Source organism: Nycticebus coucang, chromosome 22, assembly GCF_027406575.1.
Source record: "Nycticebus coucang isolate mNycCou1 chromosome 22, mNycCou1.pri, whole genome shotgun sequence".
Taxonomy (NCBI): Eukaryota; Metazoa; Chordata; class Mammalia; order Primates; family Lorisidae; genus Nycticebus; species Nycticebus coucang.
In genome coordinates, this window is record NC_069801.1 from 15,350,823 (window position 1) to 15,375,394 (window position 24,572).

A 24,572-nucleotide genomic window follows, 5' to 3' on the forward strand; every position below is an offset into this window, starting at 1 on the left:
TTTTTTTTTTTTTTTTGCAGTTTTTGGCTGGGGCTGGGTTTGAACCCACCACCTCCGGCATATGGGGCCAGCGTTCTACTCCTTTGAGCCACAGGTGCCACCCCTAAAACTCATTATTAATAGTGAACTAAGAACATCCACGAATATTTAAAATTACCACCACTGCAAAAACTACATAAAATGCCAATTAGTGAATTCACTTCAAGAAATTATGAAATACAGCAAGAGGCAGGGGCTCACATCTGTAATATTAGCATTCTGGGAGGCCAAGGGGAGAAGATCCTTAAGAGCCTGAGCAAGAGTAAAGAACCGTTTACTCTATAGGCAAGGTGTGGTGGCACTTGCCTATAAATCCAGCTATTGGGGAAGCTGAGGTGGGATTGCTTAAGCCTAAAGTCTGAGTTACAGTGAGCTTCCATCACACCACTGCATTCTAGCCAGGGCAACAGAGCGAAACTCTTGTCTGGAAAAAAAAAAAAACTATAAAGCATAGTAATGAAAATACTTGTTTTCTCATCTGTGAAAAAGGAGGGTCAGGGGCAGTGCCTGTAGCTCAAAGGAGTAGGGTGCTGTCCCCATATGCCGGAGGTGGCAGATTCAAACCCAGCCCTGGTCAAAAACTGCAAAAAAAAAAAAAAAAAAAAAAAAAGAGGATCAAGTTGGCTTAAAGGCGTTATTTAGGTTTATAAAAACTAAAAATCTAGGGCGGCGCCTGTGGCTCAAGGAGTAGGGCGCCGGTCCCATATGCCGGAGGTGGCGGGTTCAAACCTAGCCCTGGCCAAAATAAAAAAAAAAAAAAAAAACTAAAAATCTACCTTGGGGATAATTTAAGTCCACAAACCTGCTCATTCATCCAATTGGCACTTACACAGTGATATATTTTCCTTGATTGAAAAAACCCGTAACAAAATCTGCTGATATTTTTGTATGTAAACACTATACAGAAATAAAACAAGATCATGATTAGGTTAACCTTAGTAAAGTGATATTGCTAACAAATTTAACCCCCCCCCCCTTTTCTTTTTGTAGAGACAGAGTCTCACTTTACTGCCTTCAGTAGAGTGCCATGATGTCACAGGACTCACAGCAACCTCTAGCTCTTGGGCTTCAGCGATTCTCCTGCCTCAGCCTCCTGAGCAGCTGGGACTACAGGCGCCCGCCACAACGCCCGGCTATTTTTTGGTTGCAGTTCAGCTGGGGCTGGGTTTGAACCCACCACCCTCGGTATATGGGGCCGGCGCCCTACTCACGGAGCCACAGGCGCCACCCTCCTTTTTTTTTTTTTTTTAAAGACAGAGTCTCAAGCTATCACCCTGGGTAGAGTGCCGCCACATCATAGCTCACAACAACCTCAAACTCTTGGGCTTAAGTGATTCTCTTGCCTCAGTCTTCCAAGTAGCTGGGACTAAAGGCACCACCACAATGTCCGACTATTTTTTTTGTTGTTGCAGTTGTCACTGTTGTTTTAGCTGGCCCGGGCCGGGTTTGAACACACCAGCCTCAGTGTACGTGGCCAGTGGCCTACCCACTAAGCTATGGGTGCCGCCAAATTTACCATTCTTAACCCATGATAAATAACACTAGCTAGGTTGAAAATGCTATAGTCAACAAAACTTTTGGGAGTTCCTGTTCATAGGTATAATAAAAAAATATATTTTCCCGGCTCAGTGCCTATGGCTCAAGTGGCTAAGGTGCCAGCCACATATACCCAGCCCCACCAAACAATGACAGCTGCAACAAACAAATAGCCGGGCATTGTGGTGGGCACCTGTAGTCCCAGCTACTTGGGAGGTGGAGGCAGGGGAATCGCTTGAGCCCAGGAGTTTGGGGTTGCTGTTAGCTGTGATGCCACAACACTCTACCCAGGGAGGCTTTGTCTCAAAAAAATAAATAAATTAATAAATATAAAAATAAAAAAAAAATTTCCAAAAAACAAACATACGAACAAAAAAATATTTTCCCTTAGCCAGGTGTTGTGGAGGGTGCCCATAGTCCCAGCTATTCGGGAGGCTGAGGCAAGAGAACCGTTTAAGCCCAAGAGTCTGAGGTTGCTGTGAGCTGTGATGCCACTGCACTCTACGGAGGGTGACATAGTGAAACTGTCTCAAAAAAACAAAAACAAAAAAACTTCCATGTAGGGGCGGCGCCTGTGGCTCAAGGAGTAGGGCGCCGGTCCCATATGCCTGAGGTGGCGGGTTCAAACCTAGCCCCGGCCAAAAAAAAAAAAAACTTCCATGTAAACAAAATACTGAAAAACATCAAACCTTTCCAGTCAACTCTACACTCACTAATTACTCAAAATTAAAATGAGCAAGTTCAAAAACGGAAAGGGGGCACAGGAAGCTACTCTCAAAGTCAAAGTGATAAAACTGACTAAAATTAAAATTGAGGCAAACAGGCTTCCGGTCCATGAAGACATCAGACATAATTAACCTAAGGACAAGAATGATAGTTTAAATTAAGCCAGATAAGAAGTATGCCCAGATTGGAATAACTAAGAAATAAGGTGATTTGCCAATCTTCCTGGCTGCAACCACCAAAAAAATAAATTCTGACATTTTCTTGCTTAAAACTGCTCAGCATCACCCCATCATCTTACCTAGAGTGTTCTACCCATCAATCTACTCTTTTGGGTCCAAACCACAGACCTTCTTTTAGCCCTTGTAATGTGCTCTGCTCTTCTCTGCCTTAGGATATTTGCACTTAGTATTCTCTTAAACTGGAACACTCTTTTCCTAGACCCTTCAATCAGGTTTCTGTTCCACTATTACCCACCTCAGAAAGACTTCCCAACTTTTTTTTTTTAAAGACAGAGTCTCACTCTGTCACCCAGGATAGCTCACTGTACTCTCAAACTCCTGGGCTAAAGTGATCCTCCCCTCAGCCACCCCAAGTAGCTGCAACTAAAGGTGCTTGGCATCAAGCTCAGCTAATTTATCTATTGTTAGTAGAGAGAAGAGAGGTCTTGCTCTTGCTCAGGCTAGTCCCCCAGTCCTGGTCTCAAACAATCCTCCAACCTCAGCCTCCCAGAGTGCTGGAATTCCAACCCCTAGACCTCCCCATAGTGTTCTGTTTTTTTTTTTTTTGAGACAGGGTCTCACTTTGTTGCCCTGAGTAGAGTGCCCTGGAGTCATAGTTCAAAGCAACCTCAAACTCTTGGGCTCAAGCAATCCTCTTGCCTCAGCCTCCCAAGTAGCTTGGGACTACAGGGACCCACCATACCTGTCTATTTTTTAGAGACAGGGTCTCACTCTTGCTCAGGCCAGCCTAAACACAAGCAGTCCACTCACCTCAGCCTTCCAGAGCGCTAGGATTACAGGCATAAACAGCCCCATCATTCTTATTCAGGTTCTCCCCCCTTTCCCACAAGACAAGGCCTTACCCGGTCTCCCTGGCTGTAGTGCAGTGGCACCATCACAGCTCACTGCAACCTTAAACTCCTGAACTCAAGCAATCCCACTTTAGCTTCCCAGAGTGTTACGATTACAGGTATGAGCTATGGGCCTTATTTGGATAAATATTAAGTGTTTGTCTCAGCTCTTCCTTAGTAAAGGTCACAGAACTCAAAAGCTCCAACCTATAGTACTTTCTTTATAATAGGTGGGTTAATGAGTTATTTAATAAATTCAGTTTGTTACAGAGGTAACAAAACTATGTGTGTGGTTAATTTCGTACTGCCTTAACACCACCATGTACATACCTATTAACTAAACTTTTAGCCTGTCATGTTTGTTCCCTGGAAGGGATCTTATCTAGTTAGTTAACTACTGCATACTTGATGCCTAAAAACATAAAAGGCACAGAACAGACTCAATAAATACTTGCTAAATGAAGAGTAAATCAAACATTATTTATGTTTTTCACCTGGCTTCTCCTATATGCCCAAAACAAACAATCTGAGTTTACCTGTGGTTCATGTGGTCCTCCGAGGGTCACTAGTTTGGCTTTTGTTTTTTAAAATTTAGTGTTACATTAGCAATACAAAGATTTGCTTTTGTCAAGGAAAATGCTTGAACTGTCTTAATGCAGGCAATAAAGAAAGAGCTCTATAAGAAAAAAGCCCCAAATATCTCAGTTTTTATTTACTCCTTCTACATTAAGAGAAAGCAATAGAAAAATAAGCAGAAGTAAAACAATATCTTTCAATTTACTGATATCCTTGATAGTATGCATTTTGGGGAAAGTACTATAATTTTATAATTCACTATTACAAATTCACTATAGTGCAGTAGTTCTCAACCTGTGGGTTGTGACCTCTTTGAGGGTGGAACGACCCTTTCACAGGGACTGCCTAAATACATCCTGCATATCAGATATTTACAGTATGATTCATAATAGTAGCAATATTAGTTATGAAGTAGCAACGAAAATAATTTTATGGTTGGGGGTCCCCACAACATGAGGAACTGTATTAAAGGGTCACATTAGGAAGGTTGAGAATTACTGCTATAGTGTAATTCACTATATTACATACCACATAACGCCCTTAGTAGTTCTGCACTGAACACCTCACATTGTTCCCAATCTAAACTCTTTTTTTTTGTTGTTGCAGTTTTTGGCTAGGGCTGGCTTTGAACCCACCACCTCCGGTATACGGGGCCGGCGCCCTACTCCTTTGAGCCACAGGCGCCGCCCGATCTAAACTTGTTTACTACCCTCAGATTTAATGGGTCAAGTCACCAAAAGCATATCTCTAATCTGATTGTTGACAACTTTTAAAAATTTGTTTTCCCGGGCGGCGCCTGTGGCTCAGTCGGTAAGGCGCCGGCCCCATACACCGAGGGTGGCGGGTTCAAACCCGGCCCCGGCTGAACTGCAACCAAAAAATAGCCGGGTATTGTGGCGGGCGCCTGTAGTCCCAGCTGCTCGGGAAGCTGAGGCAAAAGAATCGCTTAAGCCCAGGAGTTGGAGGTTGCTGTGAGCTGTGTGATGCCATGGCACTCTACCAAGGGCCATAAAGTGAAACTCTGTCTCTACAAAAAAAAAAAAAAAAATTGTTTTCCCATTACAGGAACATACTGTCTATGTTGGGCCTAAATGCTAGGAATGCTGCATGGTTCCTCCTCTCAAAATAATCACAATCTGACTGGCTGAAGAGTTAATTAAGACTTTTATCTACTTATGAAGAGTTCAGTGTACATCCTCCACCAACTTCCAGCCTTCAATCTTCCAAGTAAGCTTAACCACTCCCAAAACAAAAGAAATAAAAACAGAAAAAACTTTAAGACGTCACTTCTACTTTAAAACAAACTACATTATAACCTTTTAAGAGCAGTAAAAATTTTAAAAGCTAGTAAGTTTCATGATTATGCCATATTAAACAAAATTAAAGCATCTTTCAAAGTGACACTAGTCACGTCTAACTTCGCTTTAAGACAAGATAACTTGCTCAAAGTCCCTCGTGAATTGCTAGACGTATTTCCAATTGGATTCTCACTTTTCAATGCAATGAAAAATCGGGAAGCACAATAAACAAAAAAAGAAAGAAGGGATAGTATAGTTCACCCAGTTCAGTCCTCTGTGCAAGACAGAATAGTTCCCCCAGTGACTGCCTTCGGTCACAAATAATGTCAATTTGGTATCAAAACTCTAATTTGGGGCTCTCACTTCACCACTCCTGCCTCCATCTCTTATAAACGCTCAGACTGACAATTTTAACTGACGACTTATCGAAGCACTGGTCTAATTCAAACCACACCAAAGTGCAGCGAGTAACAAGTTCTACACTTGCCGCACGGGAAACGAAAGCTTAAGGCCGCAGCAGCAGCGCCAACAGCTGACACCCCCGCCCAGAGAAGGCAGAGAGGAAGACGGCAAAGCGCAGCGAAGAGACAAAGAGGCGAGGCAGCGCTACAAGCCACAGCGGCGAACGCGCACACGGCTGGGGGGTGGGGGTGGGGGTGGGGAGAGCGGGGCCGAGATGAAGGCAGGGAGGACTCAGGACCGCTGACACCGAGGGGCTGAGGCGAGAGCTCAGCGTTTTGACAGCCTGGGGCTCACGCTCGGCGGGGACGTGGCGGCGCCGGTCCAGGCGACGCGAGAAACCGCGGAAGGCGAGCTTCACCGCTCAGTACACTCACCACTGGGAGCTCCGTAATGGCGGCGACGGCGGCGGGGGCGGAGAACCCGGGGGGCGGGACGGCCGCAGCCAGTCACCGCCGCCGGCATCTTTCGAACCGGCTCCGAGAACCGCTGAGGGAGTGGGGAGAAGGGAGGGCGCGGGCGGGCGACGGGCCACCGCGGGCCTTGGAGCATGCGCAAGTCCTCAGCCAATCGGGGCGGGCGGAAGACGCTAACGCAGGCGCACTGGGACGCAGGGACGCAAAACCAGGGAAGAGCTCCCCCTCCTCCCCCCCGCAAAAAAAAAACACAAGGGCGGGAGCGCGCGCGCCGGAGGGCCCTGGAGGAGGCGTCCACGAGAGGGGCCCGGAGATAGGTGGCAGGGGAAGCGGAGGGAGAAGGAGGGGAGGCGGAGAGGGGAGGCGGGGCGGCCAAGGATGGCAGACAAAAGGCACCACCTCCTGGGGCCGAGGCGCCCCGCCCCCTCTCAGGGAGCGGCGTTGGCGGCCAGGGCGAGCGGCCTCCGCCACTCGCCCTCGAGGCCCAGCGAGCCCGCGCTCACTCCCCGCCCTCCTGTTCCGTCCTGCGTTACCTCTGCTCTCTCCGCTTCCTGGCGCCCGTGTCCCGTACGGCTTCTCGGCGCTGTTCCCGTCACTGCTTGTCGCCTCCGCCGCCGCTGTCCTCCAGGCCCAGCCACCGAGCTCTGCCGCCCCGCCCCCCTGCCCACGGCCCCGCGCGCGCCCCCGCGCAGGCCCCGCCCCCCGCGCGCGGAAGGAGCGCGCGGGCCGAGAGAGGGCGCTCGCGGACCAGCGGAAGGCGTTGGGCGCGCCTTCCGGGGCGCTGGCCGGGTGGCGACCGGTCATCTCTGTTGTCCCGCATCGGTTTCCTCGAAGAGACGCTACTTTCCTTCCTCCGTCTCTAGTTCAGTCCCTGCTCTTCACCAGGTTTCGGCTTTGCCCGCGGGTCTCCCTTTGCAGTGGCTGCCATATCCCGCTTTTCAGTTTGGGCGCAGCGCGAGAGCAATTTACCTTTCTTTGAAGACTGGCGGGGTAATTGGAAAACCTGAGAGCGCAGAATTTCAGTGCCTCAGGTTCATTCCCATTAAATGTCTAGGCAGTACAAGGCAGAGTAGTGATTCAGGACTAAGAAATGAAAAATTTGCTTTTCTAATCTATAAACCGGCCTTCCCGGGCTGTTTAAACCACACACGAGGGATTCCCAAAAAGGAAACTCTGAGATTAGAAAAGAGGTGATTCCCTTTGAATTGTCTTATTACATTGGTATCGGAGTTGATGTGGACTTCCGCGATGTACATAACTGTTGAAAAATTTAACTCTTCAAAGCCAGTTTGGAAAGATTCGACGTATTTAAAGTAGCACGTGTTGGGGGCGGGGTAGAGGGGTGGTGGTGGAGGGTAACGTGGATGGGGAAATAACGCTAAAATTGCCGCGAAGGTCACAGTAGTTGACAATGTTCAAATGCATGTGCAAGTCTTTCTGAAGACTTATGAAACTTAAGTGCACTAGCCCAGTCCTATGGCCCTCTCTCAGCATTTTAACTAACTCACAGCTTAAGTAGCTATTGACATCCACTGTATCAGTTCAAATTTAACCCCCTCCACCAAAAATTTACGGCATTATCAATTCCTTAGTACTTGGATTATCATATTCAGACTGTTCAGAAGGGGTTTAGGTAATTTCTTCATTCTCATTCCCTTTGGTTTATTGTTCTGTTCTGTTTTTTGAGACAGTCTCACTTTGTCGCCCTCGGTAGAGTGCTGTGGCGTCATAGCTCACAGCAACCTCAAACACCTGGGCTCAAGCGATCCTCTTGCCTCAGCCTCCCATGTACTGGGATTACAGACACCCACCACAATGTCTGGCTTTTTTTTTTTTTTTTGAGACAGAGCCTCAAGCTGTCGCTCTGGATAGAGTGCCTTAGCATCAAAGCTCACAGCAAACTTCTGGGCTCAAGCGATTCTCCTGCCTCCGCCTCCCAAGTAGCTGGGACCACAGGCGCCGGCCACAATGCCAGGCTATTTTTTTTGTTTCAGCCGTCATTGTTGTTTGGCAAGCCGGGGTTGGATTCGAACCCACCAGCTCAGGTATATGTGGCTTGAGCCACAAACCTTTTTTTTTTTTTTTTTTAAGAGACAAGGTCTCGCTCTGGCTCAGGCTAGTCTGGAACCTGAGTTCAGGCACTACACCTGTCTTGGCCTCCCAGAATGCTACTGCTTACAGGCGTGAGCCATCATGCTGGCTCCTTTCTTCTCATCAACGTTTTTGTTTCTGTCGCCAGCCTTTTAAAAGACTCTGTTCCATGTTATGTATTCATACATTAAAAACACACTTAATTTACCCTAAAATGTTAGCCCTAACTTATGGAAGAAGCTGACTCAGGTAAGAGTAAACTGTGAGATTTGTCCTCCACAGATTTTTGCTTTAAAAAAAAAAAATCTTATTGTTGTTTACAACATGTACACCCAAAAAGGAAAAATCCTGCAACAAAAAATTTCCTCAAAAAAAAGTTTTCCTCAAGAGCTACACACACTCAACCATCCACTAAGTCTACTGTTTGCTTAAGACTAAAGTGGTTTTCTACTTATAACAAGATTTGAATTTTTTTTTTGGAGACAAGAGTCTCAAGTTGTCCTGGATAGAGTGCCATGGCATCACAGCTCACAGCAACCTGAAACTCTTGTGCTTACGCGATTCTCTTGTCTCAGCCTCCCAAGAAGCTGGCACTACAGGCGCCCACCACAACGCCTGGCCATTTTTTGGTTGTAGTTGTCATTGTTGCTTGGCAGGCCTGGGCTGGATTCGAACCTGCCAGCTCCAGTGTATGTGGCTGGCACCCTACTTGCTGAGCTACAGGCACTGAGTCAAGATTTGAAATTTTTGTTGTAAATTTGTATTGAAGTATTTTACCTCTGCCGAATGTAGTTAGTCAGTTTTGATTTTTATATTTATTTTATGCCTAGCTGCATTCAATATAAAAGACTCCATCTTTTATAGTTCATCTTACTTGGCTTCCTTTGCACTAAACTAGTAAAAGGACCATTAAACTGTGTTTTGTAATTACATGATGATTGTTGTACCCTTTACTTAAGGGTAAACAGGAAGACCATCTTGACAAATTCAGGAAAGCAGGTCAGCTTTTTTTTTTGCAGTTTTTTGGACAGAGCTGGGTTTGAACCAGCACCCTTGGCATACAGGGCCAGCGCCCTGCTCCTTGAGCCACAGGCTCCACACAGCAGGTCAGCTCTTAAGGAGTACATGGACAAGGTTGCCATCAGAGTGGGCTTCCAATCACCAGGAAGACCCTCTCACTCAGAGACTTCACACTGATACCAAAGTCTCTGAAGTTCCACCATTTAGAGATTCATTATTTTGGTTTAATCTTTGCTATTATAGCACTTTTTTTTTTTTTTAAAGTCTTGCCATATCAGCCAGGCTGATCTTGAACTCTGGGCTTAAGCAATCCTGCCTCAGTCTACCAAGTAACTGGGCCTTACAGGCATGAGCCACCATATCCAACCCTTCCATACTACTTTTAAAGTGGTAATTGAGAATCTATAGTTTTAATTTGCTGTTTGACAGAAATCAAAAGAGTAAGAACCCTGGGAGTATAAGTAGGGGGAGAAGCTTCTGGGGAAAGAAAGGAGAGTAAAAGGGCAGTCTGTGATGATGTCACAGCTCTGCCCACGGCCATCCATTCCCAAGGAGTCCGTGCTAGGAAACGGGTTTGTGAACTAGAAAAATGAGTGCTAAGAAGTCCTCACAATGTGATTGCATCATCTCTTTCAACAGAAATACGCACTTTTTCAGAAGCCAAGTCCTTGTTGAACCTTTAGCATAAGCAAGCTTTGCATGCATCACAGCCTACTGTCAACCAAAAAATAGCCGGGCATTGTGGCGGGCGCCTGTAGTCCCAGCTACTCGGGAGGCTGAGGCAAGAGAATCACTTAAGCCCAGGAGTTGGAGGTTGCTGTGAGCTGTGTGACACCACAGCACTCTACCAGGGCAACAAAGTGAGACTGTGTCTCTACCAAAAAAAAAAGTTGAGCTAATCATCCTGGATCTTGAAATGTATGGTTCTCAAAAATTATGGCTACTCATTGCAAAGCTTTTTTTTCGTTTTGAGACAGTCTCACTTTGTTGCCCTGGGTAGCGTGCCCTGTCATCATAGCTGGCAGCAACCTCAGACTCTTGGGCTCAAGTGATCCTTTTGCCTCAGCCTTCCAAGTAGCTGGGACTACAGGCACCCGGCACATACCTGGCTATTTTTAAAGACAGGGTTACGCTCTTTGCACAGGTTGGTCTTGAACTCCTGAGCTCAAGCAATCCACCTGCCTTGGCCTCACAGAGGGCTAGGATTATAGGCGTGAGCCACTGTGTTCAGCCTTTTTTTTTTTTTAATAATTTTTTTTTGTAGAGACAGAGTCTCACTATACTGCCCTCGGGTAGAGTGCCATGATGTCACACGGCTCACAGCAACCTCTAACTCTTGGGCTTACGCGATTCTCTTGCCTCAGCCTCCTGAGCAGCTGGGACTACAGGCGCCAGCCACAACGCCCGGCTATTTTTTGGTTGCAGTTTGGCCAGGGCTGAGTTTGAACCCGCCACCCTGGGCATATGGGGCTGGCGCCCTACTCACTGAGCCACAGGCGCTGCCCCTTGTTTTCCTTTTTTTTAAGTTGCACTTTTTTTTTTATTTATTTTTTTTGTAGAGACAAGAGTTTCACTTTATTGCCCTCGGTAGAGTGCTGTGGCATCACACAGCTCACAGCAACCTCCAACTCCTGGGCCTAGGCGATTCTCCTGCCTCAGCCTCCCAAGTAGCTGGGACAACAGGCACCCGCCACAACGCCCAGCTATTTTTTTTTTTTTTGCAGTTTGGCCGGGGCCGGGTTTGAACCCGCCACCCTCGGTATATGGGGCCAGCGCCCTGCTCACTGAGCCACAGGCACCGCCCTCGTTTTCCATTTTTTACCAAAAAAGCATACATAAGGTGAGGGGTGAATAACTATTCAAATCTCTCCTTGTTAATATACTGTGGAATATAAGTAAAATAGGTAGATGGATCTTCTAATGCTTAGCCTGGTGGCTGCAATGTCACAGCTGTGGTTTGCAACATTCTTAGAATATGCAGTTGCTTCAACTTTATCCTATACCTAACATTCCAAATTCAACTATTTTGCTTTACTATACAAAATCTTTTAGCCTAACAGATTAAGTATCTCATAGCTTTAAATTTGCAGAATAGAAAAAATAAAAAATAATAGGCAATAATAACTGTTGCCTTGACAGTAGGCTGTGATGCATGCAAAGCTTGCTTAGCTAAAGGTTCAACAAGGACTTGGCTTCTAAAAAAGTGCGTATTTCTGTTGAAAGAGATGATGCAATCACATTGTGAGGACTTCTTAGCACTCATTTTTCTAGTTCACAAACCCCCGTTTCCTAGCACGGACTCCTTGGGAATGGATGGCCGTGGGCAGAGCTGTGACATCATCACAGACTGCCCTTTTACTCTCCTTCCTCATCTTCTTTAATTCCTCAAGACAGTTCTATGAAGTGGATGGTCTTATCTTTATTTTATAGATGAGTAAACAAGTTTAAACAACTTAGGCAGGGCTATACTAATGCCCCAAGTTTTCCAATTCCAGAGCTCCAAATGATTTATCTATCCATTATACCACCTTCCCCAAAGTGTAGAATTAAAAACTTCTGGTGGTGAAAGAGTATTTTTTGGAAAACACTGCCTCCCAGAAAACCAAGGGCAAATCTTGGCTCTGACTCTTGCTAGGTACATAACTTCTGTGGCACTCATTTTCCTACTGAAAGAAGTAGCAACTTAAATGTCACAAGCTTGGTATGAAAATGAAATCCTATGCCACTCTGCATGTCTTAGCAAATAACAGTTTACAAAATGTTTTAAATATATTATCTCATTAATAATGTGCTATAGAAAGGGCTTATTGGGTGTTCTATGTGTAGATGAAAAATAAAAGCTTTAAGGTTCTAAAAGCAGGACAGTACTTATTTTTAGTGAGCTTTTTGAAGAGCATTATAAACTGTGGCAATGATACTAAATATTCCCAGGCAGATGTTCTTATGCCTATGAATCATCTGAAGAGCTTGCTGGAAGTGGTTTATTGAGCTCCTTCCATCTCTTCTGTTTAGCTTGGGGTCTTATGTGAATTTGCATTCTTATGCTGCTCACAGGTGCTGCTGGTCCAAGGCCTACACTTTGAATAACCCTGATGTTAAATTTAACAAGCCAGTCCAAAGAGCCTGCAGTTCTTCTAATACAGTGTGGCTAAATTTGTGAATTGGAAATGATTAAAAGCCTTTTGCTGAGTGAAAACTTATTTAAAAAAATACTAATTAAATCTGGTCCCTAGCGAATTCTATTAAATGAGAAATATAAAAAAACTTTGAAAAAGTTCTGTTCTATTTGTCCAGAAAAAGTTTGTCTGTTTTAATTTGTCCCTGACCATGTTCAAATTCAACTTTTGCACATGAGAATGAACTGTCATGATACTCTGCCACCTTCTCCTCGCTCTTCAAATACACCATGCATCCCCTCTCACGGAATTTATACATTTGATCTCCTCTCCTTGAACCTGCCTATGTAATTCTCTAGATTTGTTTGAAATTCTCCATGTAAGGGCAGCATTCCCTAACACTCCAGTTTATACTGGGTCCCCATTATATATGCTCTCATAACACTATTTTCAAAATCAGTGCCATTTGTAATTACGTATTTGTCCAACACCTTGAAGTTAAAATATATTTCTGAATCATCTGAAAATACAATCTGCTGTCTAAACTGTTAGCCAAATCACATTAGTTTTATCATTCCAAAGTGGTCTCAACCTTGGGTTATGTTAGATCACATAGGGAACTTAAAAACAGATTGTTGCTCAGGTCTCATCTCAGAAATTCTGAAATAATTAGTCTGGGGTAGGGTAATTTTTTTTCTTTTCTATCTTCTGGTGTCCTGACACTTCAGGATATATATTTGTATTTTTAAAAGCGCTCCAGGTGACTCTAACGTGAGTAAATGCTGAGCACCATTTATTTTGGGTTCTAGGAGAAAGCTAAGGTAAGACAGCTATTTGAACTTTATAGCAAAGATAGTTCCTAGGACTTGAAGTCAGAGGACATATATTTACCAAGTAAATATCAGAGGGATCAGAAAATAAATACTTGTAGTACAAGTGGTTTATTTTGAAAATTTCAGAAATTCATAATATTGTTCTTTGAAAAGTTTAATGTCCTATTATTACCCAAACCTTATTTCTTTATTAAGCTTGGTAAGCAGTATTTAAAGTGATTCTGGTTCATAGTTGGCAAGCGTAGCCCTTTCATCAGAAGACAGAGAGGACCATACACCTGGGTGGTCACTGCACAGATCTTTTGATTCAAATCTTATTCCACTACAGCACACAACTTCTTCCTGGGTGAACTCTTGGTATCTACCCAGTTAACATTCCCACCCCTCCCGCCCCCCAGTTGGATCACTTGATGGCCTAATTCATTTATTTTAAATCTTTTATATTTTTTAAATAAAGTAACTTAATGACTTTATATTTACCTAAAAGTACTACTTTAGCTAGGCTTGGTGGCTCACTCCTCAAATCCTAGCACTCTAGGAGGCTGAGGTGGATAGATTGCTTGATCTCAGGAGTTCAAGACCAGCCTGAACAAGAATGAGATCCATCTCTACTAGAAATAGAAAAATTAGCTGAGCATTGTGGTGGGCGCCTATAGTCAAGGCTGATGTAAGAGGACTGCACAAGCCCAAGAGTTTGAGGTTGCTGTAAGTTATGACGTTGCAGCACTTTACCCAGGGCAACAGAGTAAGACTCTTGTCTCAAAATTAAAAAAACAAACAAACAAGTACTACTTTAACTGCATCTCAAATTTTGACATGCAGTAATTTGTCTTTTTTTTTGGCCGGGGCTGGGTTTAAACCCACCACCCTCCAGTATATGGGGTCGGCGCCCTACTCCTTTGAGCCACAGGCACCCACCCTACTTTATCGATTAGTTTCTAGTTATTCCAGGATTTCTTTAAATGAGACAGAGACTCAAGCTGTCACCCTGGGTAGAGTGCAATGGTATCACAGGTCACAGCAACGTCCAACTCCTGGGCTCAAGCGATTTTCCTGCCTCTGCCTCCCCAAAGTAGCTGGAACTACAGGCGCCTGCCACAGCGCCTGGCTAGTTTTTAGTTGCAGCCGTCCTTGTTGTTTGGCAGGCCCGGGCTGGATTCGAACCCGCCAGCTCAGGTGTATGTGGCTGGCGCTTTAGCTGCTTGAACCACAGGTGAAGAGCCAGAATTTCATTATTTTACTAAGTTATCCACCCGGGTAGCTTTTTCTTCAGACAGGGTCTGGCTAGAGTGCAGTGGTGTCATGATAGCTCACTGCAACCTCCAACTCCTGGGCTCAAGTGTTCTTCTTCCCTTAGCCTCCTCAGTAGCTAGGGAGTACAAGCACTTAGCACCATGCCCAGATAATTGTATTTTCTCTATTTTTTAAAGAGATATGATCTTGCTCTTGCTCTGAGTGGTCTTGAACTCCTGAGCTCAAGCAACCCTCTTGTTCGGGCCTCCCAAAATGCTAAGATGTAAGCATGAGCTATTACACCTGGTCCCAGGTAACATTTTTTTTTTGAGACACAGTCAGGCTCTGTTGCCCTGGCTCGAGTGTCATGGCCTCAGCCCCTAGCAACCTCAAACTCTTGGGCTCAAGCAATTCTCTTGCCTCAGCCTCCTGAGTAGCTAGAATTACAAGTGTACACCACCATGCCCAGCTAAATGTTTCTATCTTTAGTACAGCCAGGGTCTTGCTATTGCTCAGGTTGATCTCAAACTCCTGACCACAACTAAGCCTCCTATCTTGGGCTCCCAAGTGCTAGGGTTATAAGCTTGCTGGTCCTAGGTAATATTTTAACACTGCTCTGTATGGTACATTAGTAGGCTCTGAATATTAATAGCCAAGAGAAAGTTAAAATAGATCATCATCATAACAAGGAAAAATAGAGGGAACAGTTCCCAATCTTTCTTTCCTGTTATTTATAATGACTAAACCCATCAGTAGACTATAGGCTTGAGTCTTTTGGGTACTGGAGTATCCTATATACAGAGGATGCCAAAAAACGTATACACATTTTAAGAGATGTTGTCGGAAGTAAAAATGACTGTTTCTAATGAATGTATGAACTGCAGGTAAAACGGATATACACAGCACGTCTAGGTACACTTGACTGGTGTATTCAACTTTGAAAAGTAATAAATACATAGATAACATCGCTTAAAATGTGTATACATTTTTTAGCACCCTCTGTATGTCTATATAGATTTTATACATATAATCTCACAACAATGTTTTCTTAAAAGTCCAGTAAAAAATGGGAGTTTAAAATGTTGGCAGACCAAGAAACTGAGATAACCCAGAAGCAACAAGCTAACCTAATAAACCCAGGTCTCGGTGTCTAAATACCATTCTCCTAATAGAAATCAGAGATCCTTATAGAATCAGCTAATTCTAGGACTGGAGCAGGGAAAATACCAGATATGTATTTTGTAACACCAGAAAATAAGTGCTCTAAAAACAAAAGAATGGGAGCGTGTTAAAGGACACATACGCTAACTTGAAAGAGCTCCCAAAGGCCAAAGCTGGGACCATCTGAACAATTAAATAATGTGGTGTTATATAAAATAAATATACATGAGTACATAGTGATTAACATATCCACACATATATATGACTAAAAACAAACAAATGGAAAGAAGAGATAAATCTTTCTTGCATGAGAATTCCAAATAATTTAAGTGGGTATTTCCCACTCCAGGAAGCAAGCAGAGCATAATTCTCTCCTATTCCCACCTCTCTCCCGGAGTGTGGGCTGGACTTAGGGTAATGGCTGGAAAAAGAAAAGTAACTTTAGGAGAGAGAAAACTGGCAAACACCATTTGAAGCAAGTAGTTAAGGCTTACATCACCAGTGTCATGTGGGTATCATGTGTCTGCTGATATATGAGAAGGTCACTTCATTTATATGGTATTTATCCAAAATCCATAACCCCAGTTTAATCATTAGAAAAACACCATACAAACCCAAATTGAGAGATATTTTACAAAATACCTCGTCATTACTTTGTTTGTCAAGGTTGTGAAAAACAAAGACCAAAAAACTGTCAAAGGCTAGAGGACACTAAGGAGACATGCTGAATAAATGCAATGTATAATAGCATACTGGATTGCATCCAGGACCAGAAAAACACATTGGTGAAAATCCAAATAGTCCGGATTTTCATTAATAGCTGCATACCATACTAGTTTCTTTGTTTTGATGACTGTCCTATAGTTGTAACAAGTTGTTAACTAGAGGGGGAACTGGGTGAGGGATATATAGATCTCTAAAATCTGCAACTTTTCTTTAAGTCTAGTGTACCCTCCAGGAACCTCCACATGTTCAGCAACCCAGATGGAGCATACTTCTTTGATATGTAAATAATTTCATGACTTGTTGATATATAGTGACTTTTTTTGGTTCCCTAAACTAACAGACTGTAATTTTTCCCTCTGAGGGACACAGGTGGCATTCAATGCCAGTGGGCATGTGGTATGTTTCTCCTTAAACTGGAGAATATGGAGACCTGTAACTTAAATTTACTGAATAGAAAAGGAGGTCTTATATATAAAACCAATAAACTGAGACCACTGTGTTCAAATTTGCTTCATTGAAGAGGACAAATAAAACTTTAGACTCCCAGTCAAGCCACATCTTAACTTTGCTTTTCTAGGGTACATTGTAGTACCTTTAATTCACACAGGAATTTCAATCCTTAGGACAACCACTCAAGTAGCAAGAAACGAGAGGTAAAATGATCAGACCCCGGCTGCTAGTCCTAAGATGTCAGGCACCTAAGTCATATGGATCAAGTTCACAGAATGACAAAAGGAAATCCTCAGGAACCTGTTCGGAAGTAGCTAATGGTTGTAAAAATATTGCCAAGTTATATTTATAAAAAAATTATATTTAAAAAATAAAAAATTAGATCAAGAAAAATCCAGAGAAAAACCAAGGCTTAATCTCTGCTCTCACGTCCCTGATGTTGCCAACACCTGTGAGATTTCATCATTTGCCAAATGATGGAGGTCAAAGCAAAAAGCAATATGTTTCATTCATAGGAAATGTCCAGAAAACGCAAATTCATAGAAACAAAAAGTAGATTTGTGATTCTGAAGGGCTGAAGGGAGTGGGGAAGGAGGACTGACCGGTAATAGGTATGGGATTTCATTCTAGGGTGATGAAAATGACATAAATTAGATTATGGTGATGGTTACATAACTGCAACTATACTAAAAACTACTGAATTGCACACTTATTTATTTATTTTTTTTTGTAGAAACAGAGTCTCACTTTATGGCCCTCGGTAGAGTGCCGTGGCCTCACACAGCTCACAGCAACCTCCAACTCCTGGGCTTAAGCAATTCTCTTGCCTCAGCCTCCCGAGTAGCTGGGACTACAGGCGCCCGCCACAACACTCAGCTATTTTTTTTTGGTTGCAGTTTGGCCGGGGCCGGGTTTGAACCCGCCACCCTCGGTATATGGGGCTGGCGCCCTACTCACTGAGCCACAGGCGCCGCCCTGCACACTTATTTAAAAAGGTAAATTTTATAGTGTAGAATTATATGCCAATAAGAAAAATTAAATGCAAACTTAAATACAAAATGAAGAATCTGGACATGCCAAAAGTGAACTGGCTCCACTTGTTTTTTTTTTTTTTTTTTAATGAGACAGTCTCATTTTGTTGCCCTTGGTAGAGTACTATGGCATCATAGCTCATAGCAACCTCCAGCTCTTGGGCTTAGGCCATTCTCTTGCCTCAGCCTCCCATGTAGCTGGGACTACAGGCATCCACCACAATGCCTGGCTATTTTTTGTTGCAGTTTGGTCGGGGCCAGGTTTGAACCCACCACCTTCGGTATATGGGGCTGAACCCTACTCACTGAGCCACAGGCACCGCCCACACTTTTTTTTTTTTTTTTAAGAATAAAACTTCAGTAATGAAAATACAGTATTATATACAGTAGCTTAAAATCTTTTTTTCCAGGCCAGGTACAGTGGCTCTCACCTGTATCAGTGGTGGGTGGATTGCTTGAGCTCAGGAGTTCGAGATCAGCCTGAGCAAGAGCAAGACCCCGTCTCTACTAAAAATAGAAAAAAATTAGCCAGGCATTGTAGTGGGCACCTGTAGTCCCAGCTAGGGAGGTTGAGGCAAGAGTATTGATTGTGCCCAAAAGTTTGAGGTTGCTGAGAGCTGTGATGCCATGGTACTCTATGCAGGGCGACAGAGTGACAATAAAATAATAAATAGAATAAAAATGTTAAAAATGCCAGAACAGGGCGGCGCCTGTGGCTCAACGGGTAGGGCGCCGGTCCCATATGCCGGAGGTGGCGGGTTCAAGCCCAGCCCCGGCCAAAAAAAAAAAATGCCATAACAGTAACTTATTTAAAGGTTGTTTCTAAAGCTGTCTTTGCGTTTAATTGTTGCAAATAGTGTAGAATGCATTTTGAAACATAAAGACAAAAATCAAATCAACTATCTGCCAGAGTAATTAGGGGCAGTGTGTTATTCTCTAGCATTTTGTTTCAATGAAGAATACAAGCTACTTAAGAGCAGAAACTACTTTGGTCACTGTTATCCTCTCTTGTTTAGTGTATAGTAAATGCTCAATAATTGTTAGTTGAGTAAAAGAAGTCCATGATGCATTCACTTGTGAGGATCGGGAACCCGTGGCCTTCTAATTTCAAGATTGTTTCTTTTTTTAAAAATTTATTTATTATTAAATCATAGCTGTGTACATTAATGCAATCATGGGGCACCATACACTGGTTTCATAGACCATTTGACATATTTTCATCACACTGGTTTACATAGCCTTCCTGGCATTTTCTTAGTTATTGTGTTAAGACATTTATAGTCTACATTTAGTTAAGTTTCACATGTACCCTTGTAAGATGCACCGTATTACCAATTACCCTCCCTCCGTCCATCTTCCCCATGCCCCTCCCCTCTCCCCATATTCTTAGGTTATAATTGGGTTATAGTTTTCATATGAAAGCTATAAATTAGTTTCATAGTAGGGCTGAGTTCATTAAGATTGTTTCTTTTTTAAGCACCAAAGGAGACAAGAAAAGATTCATCTGGGTTGGGTATGGTGGCTCACTTCTGTAATCCTAGCACTCTGGGAGGCCAAGGTGGTGGACTGCCTGAGCTCAGGAGTTCGAGACTAGCTTGAGCCAGAGTGAGACCTCATTTCTTTTTTTTTTTTTTTTGGCCGGGGCTGGGTTTGAACCCGCCACCTCCGGCATATGGGACCGGCGCCCTACTCACTGAGCCACAGGCGCCGCCCGAGACCTCATTTCTTTAAAAAAAAAAAAAAAAAAAAAGCCAGGCATTGTGGTGGGTGCCTATAGTCCCAGCTACTTGAGAGGCTGAGGCAAGAGAATCGTTTAAGCCCAAGAGTTTGAAGTTGCTGTGAGCTATGACGATGTAGGACTCTACTGAGGGCAACGAAGTGAGACTCTGCCTCACAAAAAAAAAAAAAAAAGAAAGAAAGAAAAGATTTGTCTGTCTCTGTTGCACCCTTTTTAATACAATGATTCGTTCTATAAAATTTGGATTCAGTCAAAAGACGGTACTTAAGGACCTAGAAGGCCACAGGTTCCCCCATCCTACCCCTGGAAGAATCTAAAATCACTTCACTTTGACAGCTGACATCACAATTCTAGACAAGACAAAATGCTCATTTAAAAAAAAATAATAAAAAAAATAAATTACTGAACAGTCCTAAGTTAACTGGGTACAATACAGGTATAAACATCTTAAATAATGAACGGAAAGAGGCACTAGACCTGCTCCCAAATTTGAAATGTTGAAAGCACTTTTGCTACAGCTTGAAGGAGTGTGGGCATACTGATGCTGCCAATGTTGCCTGTTAATTTAAAACAAAAATCAACAAATCCTAATTTCTAGCAAGAAGACTGTGAAGAGGGTAATAGTCATAATGTTTTGCAGTTCAGTTGGTAAGTGGGGATCAATTATATCTCACTTTGCTCGTATGTTGCCATTAAGCAACCCTTTTAATCCTATCAAACATTCTTGTAGGATATAGCAACAAGATACCCAAAGGTCACTTTGTAGCCTCTTCATCATACTTCATGGTATGGGTGAGATTTTCAAAAAGTATTTGTTATTGTTTGTATCTTAAGAATTTTTTAAACCTTTACGTACATACATTTAAATATGTCTCCTCTGTTCCTATACTTGTGCCTATCTAAAGTATTGATGAACAGGTCATCTCTACTACATAAAACTCCTTCCTGGTTAGACCCCTGCAAAAAAGTCAACTGATTCCCAAGAGGCAGTCATCACCCTTCTTTCCCCTAACTCCCAAACTCTTAAGCCCTGTGAATGCTGCTGGATCAGAATCCTGTGCACTTTGATTCTGAGGACTGTTAAAACTCAATTTATTACAGAACCAGGTTGTTGCTTCCAACTGAGGGTCCCCTGGCAAAGCCTATAGCTGGATCTCAGAACAGCTTTTTTAAGACCCATCTTTTATGCAGATGCTGTCACATGCCTGTCAAAAGACTTTCAGACTTGGTTCTTCAAGGACAGCTTTCCACCACTGAGGAACAGGCTTTGTAGGTTTTGTAGTGGGATCCTGTATTGTGTTCAACTACACTCAAGAAAAACTTTATGCTGTGGAAAACTTTATTGCTGTGCTTGAAGCACAAGCAAATTCTTGTACTTGACAAGTCTTGCCAAGTGTCTTAAAGTGAATATTTCTTCAGAGATGGAAGCCAAAGTCTTTGGATATACAGATATAAAACACAAAGATAGTTTACTGGGGAGCAGCCTGGCTTTCTTAATAAATACGTCCTGCAGGGTGATAGCCCACAAACCAACTAAAAAGGAAGACCATCTGTAGAGACTCCAAGTTCATGAAAGAGAAAAGTAAAAAACAAAAAAGCACAGCACTCTAATATCTGTAGGAGAAACAAAGGTCCAAACAGAGGCCCCCAGTTGGCTTTATACTCACCAGAATGTCTTGAATGAAGCTGGAGTTGGGAAACAACATAATTTTCACATGTGGTTTTGATTTGGTTAAAAAGCCCACCTTACTTTTTCTTTTTTGAGACAAAAGAGTCTCTTTTACTATTACTGTAGGTAGAGTGCCATGGCATCACAGCTCATAGCAACCTCAAACTCTTGGGCTCAAGAGATCCTCTTGCCTCAGTTTCTCTATTTTTAGTAGAGCTGGGGGTCTCACTCTTGCTCAGGCTGGTCTTTAACTCTTGAGCTCAGGTGATCCATCTGCCTCTGGCTCCCAGAGTGCCTGAGCCACCGCACCCAGTCTCACCTTACTTAAAAAAAAAAAAAAAAAAAAAACATAATCTAACTTTGGTTTTGTTCATTCTTTAGAATATATCTTTGGATTGCCTAAGCATTTTGTAGACAATTGATGGAAGATTTAAAAACCAGTAGAAGAAGTAGTCTCAAAGTAAATTAGTGCACCGAGTCCTGCCTGATACATACAGTAGAACACATATTTTAGAAAATGCCCGAGATTTGCTCTCACCTGGATGCATTTTTAGTTTGTGTTGGAAAGAAGTTTCTCCTCTACTTCCAGAGGGACATTCCCACACAAGCACAGTGCCCTCTCCTTAAAAAGTAGTTTGCCTTTTCTGACAGTAGAGACACAGATACACATGCATACTGTTACACACACACACACACACACACACACACACACACACACACACACACACACACACTCTTTCTCTCTCTCCCTCCTTGGGAGTGACTTGGATTAGATGACAGCCAGAAAATACCTCCCAGGAACGGGCCCACATGCAGCAACTGCCGAAAGGAGAAGTCGCTTACTTTCTTTTAAACTTGCAATGTTTGTCTTTATTTTGTTCTTTATATTTTGAAAGTGAAAAGAAATAGTATTGAGTCAATTTCTTTGTTGTTTTTTTTTTTAAATATTTGTTCTATGTATTTACAAGCCTTAAAGTTGCTCTAAAGATTTCAAAAGTATTAAGAGTACTTTTCCCAGGGTAGCACTTTTTTTTTTTTTTTTTTTTAAAAACAATTCTTGGAGTTCTCTGGTCCACAGCATTTCCTTCTGTTCCAAGGTTATGTATGTTTTGATTACTATTGTGATTTTTTTTTTTTTTTAATTTTCTAAAGCAAGCTGAGAGGCAGGCAGAAAGATTTGATGCCAAAAAAAAAAAAAAATCTTTCTTACCTTGTTCACCCTATCTTGTTCACCCCAAACCTTCTCAAATCTGAACTACTATGCCTTAAAACAAATGTGAGGTGCATCTGAAGGGGAGGGAAATTTATTTCTCTGGTTTTCTATTATACAAGTTGTTTACAGAAACTGCAAATTAAAAAATTACACTGGCATTTGCAGTCCTTAAAATAAATTAAAAGTTCTCAACTTTTTTTTTTTTTTGCTAAACATGTTTTTTTTTTTTTAAAGTATGAGTCCTTGTTTAAAAAGAAAAGATTAAAACAGAAAATATTTTCTATAAATAATATATGTATTTTGGTTTTAGTGCTCCCGCCCTCAGGTTTGAAGTTTACTTTTTTCCAGTACCTTTTTCCTCCATGATCACCTTTTTTTCTCTTTCCCCTCTCCCACTCGTGCACACGTGGGGGTTTCTGCGAGAATTGGCCTTGCTGCACTGTGATTGGCGAAGACGTGAAACTTTTTTAAAAAAATACTTATATTGTTTCTTTTGTTTCGTTTTGTGTATTTGAAGTTTTAGTTATCCTCAGACTCCTCTTCTGCTTCCCGCAGCCATGTGAAGAACGCTGTGACAGATTTCAGGGCCACGCCCTTCCCATTCTGCTCTGCAGGGTCCTTGCTGCTCTCCCACTTGTAGAAAGCATCCTCAGAGATCACCTCCTCATCATATAGGCAATCAAAAAACATCCGTAGCAAATCTGCAAGGGGGTGAAAATAGACCATTTGGGGGCACTGTAAGGAAAAATATGTATTTTTTTCAGAGCCTTTGGCAAGCTGAAGGGGGGAACCCAAGTGGGAAACCCCAAAAACATGTACTTCAAAGTAATGAATGAATGAATGCCATTAATCCTCCCAGAAAAAAGCAATAATGACAATTTGTCATACTTGCTCTTGATGATAACACAACTAGTTAAAGGAGAGGAAAAAAAGATTTAAGCTTACACTTAAGTTATTTTTTATTCCTATTATTTTGTTCAGTTTGCACTGTTTTCTTACATTGCCGAAGCTATTTCACATTATGTAGTTCTCAAACACTTCAAAAATTAAATAAGAATAAACTTTTACTTTCTTTATATATTTCTCTATTGTCTGAAAGTTAAGAGTATTATTTTTACAAATTTTGGGAAGAAAGGCAGGATATGCTTTTTCCCCCTCTTCTAATGTTGTGTTTTAAAAATGAAAAGAGTAATCATTCACATGGAAGACATGGGCAAAGCTATCACGTCTGCATTTTATCCAGTGAAAGTATAGCTATTATTTGTTGTTTTAAATGTCCAAGTTTTCTGAGTAGTTTTCTAATTCTCTGTTTTACTCTCACAGCGGAAACTTTGCTTATATTCTTGAAAAGAGAAAAAGATAAGATGGTTATATATACATTACATGTAATATACATATTATGTATATAAATAATTCCTTCATTACAGGATCATAAATTCATTTTTAGTCAGCTCTCTGTCCATTCATATTAATGGAGGACGCAGTAGAATAAATAAATGCAAATAACACTAAGTTTAGAATGAATCATACTATAACTTTTCTTAGATTTGTGTAATTATATTAGTCAAGCTAATATTGAAATTACTTTTCATTCCTTAAACCTCAGTTGGTCTACAAATGTGACCAAGTGGCCAGGATTCTGGTAAATCTAGAATTAAATTATTTCTCCAGTAATTACTGAAGCTGATAATTTGGGGAGATACTTTGGCTGAGCATATGGCATTTCATTAGATCCCTTAACCAGCAATTTGAAAAGTTACATGTCTTCTTCCTATAATAGAAAAGAAGAAGCCATAATGTTGAATGACCTTTCAAAGATCTTGAGATAAAGAAAAGAAAATCGATTAAATTCTCTGATTCAGACCTAGGTGTCTATTGAATTATACTCTGAGGAAAATCAGTTTCAATCTTTTCCCTTATATCTTCCAGAGGGATATAGCAGCACTCGGAAAGGAGGAAAACTTTGCAGAAGCCAAAACCTAAAGAAATGTCAAAGAACTACTTCAGTGGTTTCTCTAAAATTTTCACAAATTTCAACTAAATTTTCAAGACTTAACAGAATTCATTAATTTATATCACTAAACTTGAGTGGGCAGGTTGCCTTATTTGTAAGGTTAGCCAAGAAATAATCATAACTCTTAACCAAAAACTATTCTAAAATGCCTTAGTAAA

At 42.1% G+C, this 24,572-nt stretch overlaps 2 protein-coding genes across 27 annotated transcripts in view; both read right to left on the reverse strand.

Moving 5' to 3' along the window:
* HP1BP3 (heterochromatin protein 1 binding protein 3) overlaps nt 1–6,785 on the reverse strand; it is a 49,006-nt gene extending 42,221 nt beyond the window's left edge. For 2 of the 5 annotated variants that reach the window (XM_053577419.1, XM_053577415.1), the window contains exon 1: nt 6,081–6,421. The gene's annotated coding sequence lies outside the window, so the exon portion shown is untranslated. Of the gene's footprint in view, nt 1–6,080; nt 6,422–6,652 lie in introns of those variants that run through there. The other 3 variants (XM_053577416.1, XM_053577417.1, XM_053577420.1) reach the window with 3 other exon arrangements.
* Nucleotides 6,786–22,034: 15,249 nt separating this feature from the next.
* Nucleotides 22,035–24,572, reverse strand: part of EIF4G3 (eukaryotic translation initiation factor 4 gamma 3) — a 353,942-nt gene continuing 351,404 nt past the window's right edge. For all 22 annotated transcript variants that reach the window (XM_053577412.1, XM_053577414.1, XM_053577409.1 and 19 more), the window contains one exon: nt 22,035–23,101. In XM_053577412.1, the coding sequence (XP_053433387.1) occupies nt 22,920–23,101 (182 nt within the window). In that variant the 3' untranslated portion in view covers nt 22,035–22,919. The remainder of the gene's footprint in view (nt 23,102–24,572) is intronic.